This window comes from Fonsecaea pedrosoi, assembly GCF_000835455.1.
Source record: "Fonsecaea pedrosoi CBS 271.37 unplaced genomic scaffold supercont1.4, whole genome shotgun sequence".
NCBI classification, from domain to species: domain Eukaryota; kingdom Fungi; phylum Ascomycota; class Eurotiomycetes; order Chaetothyriales; family Herpotrichiellaceae; genus Fonsecaea; species Fonsecaea pedrosoi.
The window spans coordinates 288,925-300,640 of NW_013550612.1; the positions used below are offsets into that span (position 1 = coordinate 288,925).

At 51.4% G+C, this 11,716-nt stretch overlaps 6 protein-coding genes across 6 annotated transcripts; 2 read left to right on the forward strand and 4 right to left on the reverse strand.

Annotated features, from left to right (window-relative positions):
• Positions 1-96: 96 nt before the first annotated feature.
• Z517_05866 (uncharacterized protein) lies at positions 97-1,161 on the reverse strand (the record flags this gene model as incomplete). The annotated part of the gene is made up of 2 exons (XM_013427608.1): positions 97-889; positions 941-1,161. The coding sequence occupies 2 exons, from the start codon at positions 1,159-1,161 to the stop codon at positions 97-99; spliced, it is 1,014 nt and encodes a 337-aa protein (XP_013283062.1).
• Positions 1,162-1,438: 277 nt separating this feature from the next.
• On the reverse strand, positions 1,439-3,882 carry Z517_05867 (uncharacterized protein; the record flags this gene model as incomplete). The annotated part of the gene is made up of 5 exons (XM_013427609.1): positions 1,439-3,166; positions 3,217-3,450; positions 3,500-3,628; positions 3,685-3,752; positions 3,807-3,882. The coding sequence occupies 5 exons, from the start codon at positions 3,880-3,882 to the stop codon at positions 1,439-1,441; spliced, it is 2,235 nt and encodes a 744-aa protein (XP_013283063.1).
• Positions 3,883-4,295: 413 nt separating this feature from the next.
• Positions 4,296-4,631, reverse strand: Z517_05868 (uncharacterized protein; the record flags this gene model as incomplete). Its single annotated transcript, XM_013427610.1, has 3 exons — positions 4,296-4,379; positions 4,433-4,547; positions 4,600-4,631. The coding sequence occupies 3 exons, from the start codon at positions 4,629-4,631 to the stop codon at positions 4,296-4,298; spliced, it is 231 nt and encodes a 76-aa protein (XP_013283064.1).
• Positions 4,632-5,071: 440 nt separating this feature from the next.
• On the reverse strand, positions 5,072-6,510 carry Z517_05869 (uncharacterized protein; the record flags this gene model as incomplete). Its single annotated transcript, XM_013427611.1, has 2 exons — positions 5,072-6,043; positions 6,094-6,510. The coding sequence occupies 2 exons, from the start codon at positions 6,508-6,510 to the stop codon at positions 5,072-5,074; spliced, it is 1,389 nt and encodes a 462-aa protein (XP_013283065.1).
• A 784-nt stretch (positions 6,511-7,294) lies between these two features.
• Positions 7,295-8,831, forward strand: Z517_05870 (uncharacterized protein; the record flags this gene model as incomplete). Its single annotated transcript, XM_013427612.1, has 4 exons — positions 7,295-7,555; positions 7,611-7,785; positions 7,837-8,681; positions 8,736-8,831. The coding sequence occupies 4 exons, from the start codon at positions 7,295-7,297 to the stop codon at positions 8,829-8,831; spliced, it is 1,377 nt and encodes a 458-aa protein (XP_013283066.1).
• An 832-nt stretch (positions 8,832-9,663) lies between these two features.
• On the forward strand, positions 9,664-11,499 carry Z517_05871 (uncharacterized protein; the record flags this gene model as incomplete). Its single annotated transcript, XM_013427613.1, has 2 exons — positions 9,664-11,172; positions 11,281-11,499. The coding sequence occupies 2 exons, from the start codon at positions 9,664-9,666 to the stop codon at positions 11,497-11,499; spliced, it is 1,728 nt and encodes a 575-aa protein (XP_013283067.1).
• Positions 11,500-11,716: the final 217 nt, after the last annotated feature.

Below are 11,716 nucleotides of genomic sequence, written 5' to 3' on the forward strand. Positions count from 1 at the left end.
GGGGTGCCAGGGATGGTGCCAGAGAAGGTACTGTGGGAGGTCTGAGGCGAGCTTATCTTGTCGCCGGCATGTTGCCAAAGTCGCAAACTCTCTCACTCAGCCAAACAGCTTCGCGTTGTCGAGTGCAGATCTCTTTCTCTTCGCTCCTGTATTTAGACTCAGGGTTTTCTTCTTGACAGCCAGCTCTTCCGCACCACCTCTTCGACTCGCGTATCTGTTGGCCCTGCGCATCCTCGTCTCGGCCCGCAGAGCATTAGGGCTCACGAACTGTTTATTTTCGAATATGACCGGACCACCAAAGCTGCCTTCCTGGATGACGACCGGCGTGAGGACAAAACGAGGCCCGATCTCAACCAGAGAGACGTCATCTCCTTGGACACGCTCCTTGTCGGCCTTGTCTGGTGCGGACTCACGGATCTCATACACACGAATCCAAATCTTTCCGTCAAGCCCGTAAATACCAATGACACGGTCAACGAATGGTTTCATGGCGCGGATACCCTTTGGGGGAACACAGAAGACACCACGAAACATCTCCCGTAACAGCGAGCGATACTCCTGGCCTGGGATCTCTTCATCGAAACTCTTGTCAAAGACAACGATGCCTCTCCCACCTTTTAAGCAATTTCCTCCAAAGCCGAGCTCAGCCATTGTGTGTAAATTGGTAACGCTGAATTTGACCGTGGGTCCGTTGGGCGCACGCGCGAGCCATAGATACAGGTCTTGACCATGTTTCCGCGCTTCCAAGAAGAAGACGTAATTGCAGGAATGAAGATCAGCCAGGCCGTTGAGGGCGGAGTTGTAGTTGTTGGACGATTTTGTATCGAGTTTTGTATCTTTGTAAGTGTGAGGAAGCAAGGAATGAAGGTCATTGAGAAGATGCCGGTGTCTAGGCACGTTAGTGACAAGCCATAGAAGAACGTGAGCTGCCGGAACATACCTGTATGAGACGCCACGAGAAGTGAGCATCAAGACTCGATTCCGAATCTCGCGAGGCAGTTGAGAGAGTTCGTTGACATTTTTCTTGCTTGGGACACTTTCTTCTCCGCTCGAGGATTCAGCGCGCAGGGTTGCGCTGCTTCCTGCGGATGAGACTGAGCCACTTTCATCGGAGTCAGAAGCGTCGCCTGACCGCAGTGCTGATTTGTATGCAGACGCCATGACAAAAGAGCGAAGCGTTAGAGGGAGTAGGAAACCGCCCAGGATTGTGGACGTGGAAATCTTTTGGTGAGAAATAAATATTTGCGGGGAAAAAATTGTTCACCAGACAAGTTGGAGACTGCGACCAGTGGATGCGGTCAGCCTGCGGATCCGTCGAGGTCGAGCCGTCACTTCTCTCACAATGATGGCAATTTCACAGCAATCATGAAATCATCTATGATGAGAGTCGTCGAATGTGTTCAATTGTATGGTATTTACTGCTTGGTCGCCTCCAACCTCAGCTGGAAATCTTGGGTACAGGCCATGCTACATGCCAGCGATCGCGATCACCGACTGGCGGAATTTCCACCTTCAGACTCGAGATGCCGCCGCCTGTGGTACTTTTGCCCGTGGCTTGTAGAGCTTTGCTTAGTGAAGCTATCGCAATCGCCGTGCCTATACATGACTTCATAGAGTTTCGCACGTCTTGTGTCCATTCGCCATCTACTATCGGTGCGACTGCTTTGACTCTCCCTGCTGCCCCAGTTCCAGGTTTGGGATCCGCGAGCCGGGGAGGCGTGGACTCCCAGCCGTTCCTCAAAACTTCCTCCCATGCTTTTCTTGCGGTCTGTACCAAATTGGTTGCCTGATCGAGGACAGACGCATCAGGTAGATCCTGTAACGAGCAGGACTGCTGAGCCACATCAAAGTCGACGGGTTCGGGAATGGAGAGGTTGAGAAACGGTCGCATCCTCAGCTCGTACCGTAAGCGGTCTGATGCGTACGCGGGTGAAGGCTTGTGAAGATGACCATGGCGTTGGATGATGACGAAGACGCGGTGCAGAGCTTTTGCGAGAGCCTCTGTGGCCTTGAGCCAAGTGAAATGGTGGTACAATCGCTTCAGAGTAACTTCTACCTCGTCTCGCCGGCGTGCATCCACATGTCGACTCGAGGACACAAAGAAGCTGATTCTTTCGAGGTGAGAGAGGTGCGAGTTGGATAGAAAGGAGAGATACCAGTACATCTCGGCAAATTCGTGCGGAGCATACACGGAAAGTTCAAATCCCATCTGAAGGATGGTGCGAAGTTGTATCAGCTTGTAGTGATATACCCAACTGCTGAAGGAGTATGAAAAGGTGGGTTCCTCGCCATTGGGGTAAGGAACGGGCTGCTCAACCAGGAGCGATTGTATAAACGCGTCCAGGTCCTCGGCCTCCGCTTGAATCTGATCCCACTCAAGAGCTGCGTGACACATTGAGCGTCGTACCCGACAGCGGTTCAGACAGTATGTCCTAAAAAAATTAAGGAATGACTGTCCGCAGCGATTCAGAAAAAGATCCACTTTAGCGAGGAGATCAATGTGCTGGTGATCTGGAATGTCTTCAATTTCGCTGTTGCTGCTCCCAAAAGACAGAGCGGTAGGAAGTGTAAGGGAGTGAATGTCCTCACTGACGAAGTCGTTGATGGCATATCGCCCCAGCACCGCGTTATCAATGTTCAAGAAGGACTGTAGGAAGGCTCGAGCATACACCGCAGGTTGCGACGTCTGCGCCATGAACATCTGATAAGCAACGAGGAGGTCACTGCTGGACGTTATGTCAAGCAACTGAAATGCCGTGGTAATGTCCGTAACGAGCTGACGGAAGAAAGAAAAGGCTTTCTCCTTCTCAATAACTATCATCGGTCTTGGAGGCACACTGCTTGCCAGACCCCGTTGCAACTTCAAAGTGAAAGAAACAGTTGGGGTTGGGCGACCGAGAATGGATGTCTCTTCAATTGCCTTGATCAGAGCCAGAGTTCTTTCCAGAGTTGAGTTGGCAGGTCGTTCGAGGAGCTCGCAACTGTGCAGTAGCAGCAGGAAAGCAGATCGTCCGTCCACCCTGTCCGTCAATGCTCCTTTCAAGGGCTGCGGGAGGTTACTATTTTGTAGAAAGGCACGTGCATCCTGCAACGAGTCCATCACCTCTCCAATGGAGAAGTCATGTAGAAGAGGCCGATTGTATATCTGTGGCGCGAAGTCCTCCTCCTACACATCGTCAGCTGTAGAACAAGAACGGCAATTCCTGCGGACCCTACCTCGTAAAAATGCTGGCTCGCCACCATTGAGAGAACTAGGTCACAAGATTTGATCAAGCCAACACAATAGGCCTGAAAAACGGCATGTAGCAGTGAAGGCACATCTTTGGTACTGGGACGATCTCTCCAAAAGCAAGCGTCAGAGAATTGTTTTGGTTGGGGCCAGAGGAGTCGTTCAATGTGTATGGATGTAAAGAGAGTCTGGGACAGAGGGTATCCCATATGCCATGCCACCTGTCGGAAGTCACACCATCGTTCCATACCTCAAGACAGAATTGCTTACCTCGCGATACATCAACTGATCCATCAACCATATTATCTCCTCCGCGGATACGCTCCTGGCAGGGTCGAACTCCTCATCGCTTTCCGCGTCGAAAGCGGTACACCCACTGTCCATCTTCGGATCACCGATCTGGTCGCCTGATCAGAGTCATGCCTACTTCGGACCCTAGAGAAGGGAAGACAAACCTCCAAGGCGCTGACGGCCTCATATAGCGTGAAGTGCTCATCTTTGACTAGCTTGCCCGCGGCTAGTTCTATGTACCGGTCAGTCCACGTTGGAGACAAAGAGAAGCTCAAGCAAGACTGACTCGATGCAGCACGGCAGAACTCTCTCGTTATTTCAGTTATCTGGACATTGGGGTGAACAAGTTGGGATTGAACCATGACAGCCGCTCCCTTCTAGTGGAATGGGAGAAGAGATACAACAATGCGCCCACTGCCCATCAGTCGACAGACCTTCCTGTGGCGGCACGAGTCAACTGCGAAAATTTATGCGATACTGCGCAGAATGAGGCCGGGCAAGATCGAAGGAATGGCGAGACAATCAACGTGTAGTCATCAGTTGTGCAGAGGGGCATTTAGAGTGCGAAGGTCAAGGTCGTGTGAATGCGAAGTTGAAAAGATTATATGACACGGGGATTTTTTACAGGCTTTGGGAAATGTCATGTGCACATCTGCGGGCACGCTTCAAGCTTCACCGTGAAGTCTTTGGTGTAATATGTACAAGTCTGATTTTTTGGCTCCTCTCAGAAAGTTTCCTTTTCCCATTGATGCGTGCTGGACGCTGATTTCTCCTTCTATTTTGCCTCCCCAGTAGCATGTTCAGCCATAGCACCCGCATTCGCAGCACTCAGACTCTGATTTTCGCCTTGTTTGCCGTTCTTCTCGGTGTCAGTCGGAAACGGGTTTGGTCGAGTTCAGGGCGTGAGCTCACCTGCCACTTTGCGAATCTCAAGTCCATCTCTCCTCTTTTCTCAGCCTGAAGTCTAGGTCCTTCTTTCAACGATCTGCGGACGACTCTGGCGGCAACGGCGAGATATCGGTTGTAACTGTTAACGTTAGCCGGACCCGGGCAAAAACGGGGTGAGGAACTCGACGTACGTGAGACCGGCAGCCTTCCATTCGAAAGCCATGGTGATGATTGACTGGGGGCGAGTGTTTGAGAAGAACTGAAGCTCTGTGTTGGTATCAATGGGGGAGAGGAAACTGCGCAGCAAGGGCAAGAGAAGCTCCGAGCTCTTGCCAAGGATTCCTCCCGGAACAACATTGATGCGACCCTCAGCCTCGTGCCCTATCAGCCTTGTCCTCCCTTTTTCTTATTTGGTGACCTGTCACCTTGCATTCGGCGTGGCTATTGATTACTACCTAAGTGGAAGGATTTGACTTGGTCTCCAACGATGGCTCTCCTTCAGTAGTATTGGCTAAACTAAAAACTAGCACGGTATCTGTAACCGGTGGACCCAGAATCTGAGAGTAGAGCACAAATATAACGAGAAGACCATCGGTAAACCTCAGAGCTTGTTTGGGGTCCCCGGTCATTCTGCCAACTTGATGATTTTTCATCGGCGAGGAGTCATATGTCTCGAAGCATGGCGACGGAGGCATCTATCCGGTGGATCTCCGTCATGAACCAACACTCCTTCTGTCGCCAGCGCAGCAACAATTGCAATTCCCCCGGCGACAGGATTTCCTCTTCGCTTCCTTGGACGTCACTCCGTTCAACCTTGCTCAGAGTCGACGCGAGCTTCTCTCGTTCCAGCCGCAGGCGCTCGTACAATCTTGACATGGCTTTGTACAGTCTGTCTAAGAAGAGCTTCTGCACTCTTTCAGGGTCGTAGAAGTAGAGGAAGGTTGTGCTTTTGGGTTGTCTTTGAGGGTCTCGAGGTACTTCTTGGAGCTCGAGGAGGCCTTTCATCTGCAGTTGTGCCAGTGATTTCCGAAGCTCTTTTGCATTCAGAAGACCAATGTCCTGCATTGTTCGCTCATCAAGCTTGCCCTTATCAGCCAGCATGCGGACAATCCGGAGCGCTGGTTCGCTCACGCTCTCGTTGATAAGCCGTAGCATCTCCTTATCCCACAGAAAACTGTTGAGTTTGCTCTTGTCCACTATCCAAGATTTGGCGACAGAATCTCTCAAGATGAACTCAAAAGGTCCTTCTGCCAACACACCTAGCTGGTATTCAATAAATTGATGATCGGTACTCGTCCCGTTGACTCTGTTCTCATGATGGCCATTCAGAAGTTTTCCACCAGCGTGCCAACCATTTTCATTGCTGTCCCCATTGCTCATTGCTGGTCGACCTTCGGAAGAGATAGAGATAGAGCGGCTCATCTGGGGGATGTCTAGTCTCTGCAACGATTCTCCAGGAATGTCCGACAGTCGTAGTTTCAAGGGTCGTGAGTCGAGGTCTTCTAGCTGTAAACATGCTGCTCGAGCAACTTCTGCCGTGAGTCGGCCGAAAATCTTTTCTGCATTTTCTGCTACCCTTTCATTGCGGATGTGAAGAACCAAATTCGAATAATCGACCGAGAGTAAGATATCGGCCTGTCCTCAATTAGTGGTGAACGTAGCAGAAAGCGCTAATAAGTCAATACCCGGCTAGAGCTCGCCTCAAGCTCGTGCAGAACCTGTGGCCAAGAAACTTTTCCATCGAGACGCTGCCCGAGCTCGGCGTCAACCCTTGCATCGCCCTCAGCCTTGATTTTCTTCGCAGTTCCTTGCTGGAGCATGCCATGGCCACGTAAGTAGCGTTCTGCATCCAGACGAGAATCAAAAGGTGCATGGAAATGTGCCTCGCGGGGCGTAAGAATAAAGTTTGAAGTGATCAGTTGCTTTAGTAGAGCTCGAAAACGACTCTTGTCCATCAACTTTGACGAGTCCGCATCTCCCAAGACGTGTGCTTCTAGCTCACAGGCGGTAGCAAACCCCAGTGCAGCCAGATGTTCCATAATATCAGCACTTGCAGAGCCGAACCTCCACTCAACAAGTTCAATGAGTCTACCAGTACGCATGATGTTGTATGCGTTGTTAGTATTCGCCTGATAGGTCGACAGCCCCTCTGCAGAGGTGTGGTGGTAGATGAGCCGTAGCTGTACCAAGCTTGCTATGCCGGCTTTGACGTGGCGGAGGGGAAGACGACATTTTTGAGCGATTTGGTTGACAGAAAGACGACCTACTTGAGCCAATTGTCGAAAGATTTGCTGACATTCACATCAGTCTCTTCCGGCGACACACCAGTCAAGGGAGTAATTCCTCACAGCAAGAAATGTGCCATAGGCATCTTCAACGATGCTGCAGCAAAGCTGCGAGAAGTCCTACCACAACTCAGCTGATCAAATACCACCGCCTGTCCAAGGTATTTGCAATTACCTCCATCTCCAACACAGACCGACTCCTGACAGAAGGATCGGAGGATTTGATTTTATTATGGGTTTCGCTTGGCGTCGGCGAGTTTGTTCGCTACCTCATCTTTTATTGAGATGGCAACAAATGTCGATGAAGAAAGAACTGCACGCCGCTCACTCTGCGCAGAGAGATCGGGGGAAGAAACTCTGCTGGAGACAAGGCTGGCAGCGAGTCTTGAAAGAAATTCCAAGGGACGGAGCGCATCCAATGCGGGGCGTTGGAAAGAGACTTGGCATAATAGTACAATATGAATGGCTATGTCCATCTGACCAATCATGGCGAATGTGAATTCTGTAGAATCAATTGAAGCTTGACTCCATCCGAAGCTCCTGTTCGACTGCATCTGTCATATCACCACCTCTCTCCATTCACTACGTGGCACTTTATATAATGGCTTCTCCAGCCTCGCTTGGCTCTCGAGCCCTGCGAGCTAGCAGTCGTCATATTCCCGTCACCTCTCTGCAGCGGAGAGGTCTGGCCGCAGCTGCGTCTGGCAGCTTTCAATATGAGACGGGGGAAGCGTCGGGTGTCAAATTCGCCAGCAGAGACCTGCCAGGTGCAACGACTACTCTGACTGTCGTCGCCAAAGCCGGTACCAGATATCAGCCCCTTCCTGGCTATTCCGACGCTCTCGAAAAGTTTGCTTTCAAGGTCCATTCTGATCTTTGTCACGTCGATGGATCTCCCAGCTGACTTGAAAAATTAGTCTACCACGAAACGATCAACTCTGCGCATTACCCGAGAGGCCGAGCTTCTGGGTGGTGAGTTGTCGGCGTACCATTCCCGAGAGAATCTTGTCCTTCGAGCCAAATTCCTGCGTGAAGACCTGCCTTATTTTACCGAATTGCTGGGAGAAGTCATATCAAAAACCCGATACACGAGTTGGTCCCCCTGCGGATTATGATTGGAACCTGATGGCTGACGATGTACAGCGCATGAACTCAATGAAGAGGTGATCCACGTTATGAAACTCGCACAAAAAGGTCTCCTCGGAAGCCCTCTGTCCCTCGCACTGAATTCCGTTCATGGTGTTGCCTTCCACCGCGGTTTGGGCGAGCCATTATATGCCACCTCATCGGTTCCGATCATCCAGTATCTTGATGCTGAGGACGTCGCGAAATTCAGTGACAGTGCCTACGTCAAAGGAAACATTGCCGTTGTTGCCAACGGTGCAAGCCACGCTGAATTCTCCAAATGGGTGGGCGAGTTCTTCCAAGACACTCCGGCTGGTTCCAAACTGAACAGTCCTGCTTCGAAATACTACGGCGGTGAAGAGAGAATCGCTCACGGCTCGGGTAATGTGTTGATTATCGGGTTCCAAGGCTCCAGCTCCTTCACCGCTGGGTCCTCGTACAAACCAGAAATTGCAGTCCTGGCTTCCTTACTCGGAGGGGAAAGCAGCATCAAATGGTCTCCAGGCTTCTCCTTGTTGTCTAAAGCCGCACACGACTTCCCACAAGTCCAAGTGTCAACTCAACATGCCGCTTATTCTGACGCTGGTCTGCTCTACATTACCTTCACCGGGAATGCGGCTCAAATTGCCAAAGCAAGCGAGAATGCAGTCAACACACTCAAAAAGATTGCAGCAGGCGAAGTGGCAGAAGAAGACATCAAGAAGGCCACTGCATTGGCGAAATTCAGGGCTCTCGAGGCTGGACAGCAGACCCAGGCTGGTCTGGAAGCAACCGGAAATGGACTTATCGAGGGTGGGAAACCATTCCAGATCGATGAGATTGGCTCTTCCATCGACAAGGTTTCTTCAGACAAGGTCAAGGCGGTAAGTTTCGCGGCACGGCCATTTGTGAATTACAATTAGCTAACTTGTGTATAGGCGGCGAAGAGCTTGCTGGAGTCGAAAGCATCGGTATCAGCAGTGGGAGACCTGTTCAGACTTCCTTTTGCGTCCGAGATAGGCCTGACAGTTTGAAAAGGGAGTGGCGCATCCGATTTCCATCGTGCATTCTGGTGTGTAAAATTTGTAAATAAGAGAAGAACGCCTACCAAAGAAACTTTTTTTTTAAAGCTGGTCACGTTACCATTTGTCCAAGCCGTAATTATGTCTGTGAGTTGTAGGTATATTTTGTATCTACGCCGCTGCTCCGTTCCTCCACAAGGAGACAGGGCATGTGTGTAACGGAAGAAAGCCGCATGCATTGACCTGTCTAGGCGAATCACGCATTGTGTGTGGCATTCTGCTAAAGCCTTGAGTTCCGGCAGTCGTCAACCACGGAACCAATTTCCCTCGCAATAGTTCTTCAACTCCACCATCCGCCACGATTCCCATACCCTTCTAATTCTTCGGCATTAGTACTGATGACCACTTGGTGTGATGAGGCTAGGAATAAGCTTACTCCAGCAAGAGGGCAAAAGCAGGGGAGGATTCGAGCCTTCACAGACGTGTGGATGACCATGAAGAGGGGAAATACCCCGGGATACTTGAATGAAGCCACATCAGATGATAATCTCAACGAGACCCGAGATGGAACCTCAGTCCAGATACCATGGACATTCTGATTTGTGCCTCTGTTCAATACTGAATTGTGGTGTGGTCCTGCGAGACTCCATCCATCTTGCGGCCGGTTCCACGGTTTTCGTTTTCCGTGGCGGATCCGGGGCGCAGATAGGAGGAGCGCGTCCTACAGATTCGCCACAGCAAGGACATACATAAACCGACTGCCATTGCGCTGCTTCTGCCAGCCTTACAAGGCACACGGCTGTGGTTCAGTACTGAAAGTCGAAGCGATAATACCGTGAACAAGATGACCCAACACACTTTTGACGCCCTGATCGTCGGTGCCGGGTTTGGAGGCATCTACCAACTCCACAAACTACTTTCTCTCGGCCTGTCGGTGAAGGTTATCGACTTCGCTGGAGATGTTGGCGGCACCTGGTACTGGAACCGCTACCCAGGGGCTATGAGTGATACAGAGAGTTATGTATACCGATATTCATGGGACAAAGACGACCTTCAGACCTATCCATGGAGTCACCACTACGTGAAGCAGCCAGAGGTGCTTGCTTACTTAGAACACGTCGTGGACAAGTACGATCTAAGGAAGTATATGCAATTCAACACGGAGATGGTAGCTGCGGATTGGGATGACGAGGCCGGTGTGTGGCGGGTCGAGGTCAGTACGGGCGAGGTCTTCCAAGTGAGATACCTTGTTACTGCGCTGGGCTTGCTATCAAAGGCAAACTATCCCGATATTCCTGGCCTCGAGGACTTTCAAGGCGAGATGTGCCACACTGCAAAATGGAGGCCGGAGCTGGACCTCACGAACAAGCGGGTAGCCGTCATTGGATGCGGGTCGACGGGTGTGCAAGTCATCACGGATGTTGCAAAGAAGGTCAAGAAACTCACATGTTTCCAACGACATCCCCAATACTCGGTGCCTAGTGGCGATGCCCCTGTGAGCGAAGAGTACCGAGCACAGATCAATGCTCGTTACCCCGAGATTATGAAGCAGGTCCGCAACTCAATCTGTGGGTTTGGCTTTGTCGAGTCAACCACCCCCTTCCACGCTGTCCCTGCAGAACAGCGTGAAGAGATCTTCGAGGCACTATGGCAAAAGGGGAACGGCTTCCGCTTCATGTTCGGCGGATTTAGCGACATCGCCACCAATCGTGAGGCCAACGAGGCAGCCTGCGCTTTCATTCGCAAGAAGATCGGCCAGATTGTTCGAGATCCCAAAAAGGCAGAGAAGTTGATGCCACACGACTATTATGCCAGGAGGCCCCTGTGTGATGGCGGCTACTACGAGCAGTTTAACCGGGAGAATGTTGAGATCGTCGACGTCAACGAGACACCAATCACAAGGATCACGGAGAAAGGAATCCAGGTCAGCGATGGGACGGTCCACGAATTAGACGTCATCATCTTCGCAACGGGCTTTGATGCCATCGATGGGAACTACAACCGGGTACGGATACGAGGACGAGGTGGCGAGTCCTTGAAGGATCATTGGGAGCCTCGCGGCCCGACCAGCTATCTGGGTGCCTTTGTACCCGGCTTCCCTAACTTTTGCATGATCACCGGACCCCAGGGTCCTTTCAGCAATATCCCCCCGGCCATTGAGATCCACGTCGAGCTCATCTCGGACATGATTGCGCGCGCCGAAGAGAATCGACGGCGACAAAGCAATGGTCAGCCAGAGGGCAAGAATCTCATCGAAGCCCTGCCCGAGGCCGAAGAAGACTGGCTCCAAGAATGCGAGAAGTCAGCCGAAGGAAGTCTATTCAAGGAAACTGCCTCGTGGATCTTTGGCAACGTAAGTCCTCTCTGCGTTTGTTTTTCCCCCGGCATCCTCTTTCTATTCTCTGTGTTGTTTGCAGTTGGGATGACATGAATCTTCGCTAACAAACCCCCGACTTTCCAGAACGTCAAAGGCAAGAAGATCGCGCTGCGATTCTTTTTCGGAGGATTGGCCAAGTACAACGAGGCGGTCCGCGCTATCATCGACGATAACTACCGCGGGTTCCGGCCTCTTGGGGAGAAGACGAGCCAGGTCGCCGGCGCGCACCCGGCCGACCGAAAATCCCTTCCTGTCGACACTGTCACGAGCGTCCCGGCGGAGACGGTCGAGGCTCTCAACTAAGGGCAAAGCGTGGCGATGGCGATGGTGATATAGCGATGGCATTTTTCTCATAACATCCCCCTCTCCCGGTCTTTTGTCTCTGGGCGACAACTCGCATCGTTAGATACCTAAGATGGAAGATGGTCGATGAGATAGGGTCTCTTCGATTTACAGGGCCTGGGTTTATGGCCCGACTAGCACGACTAGATCTCGGGATATTATTTGTACAGCGGATACT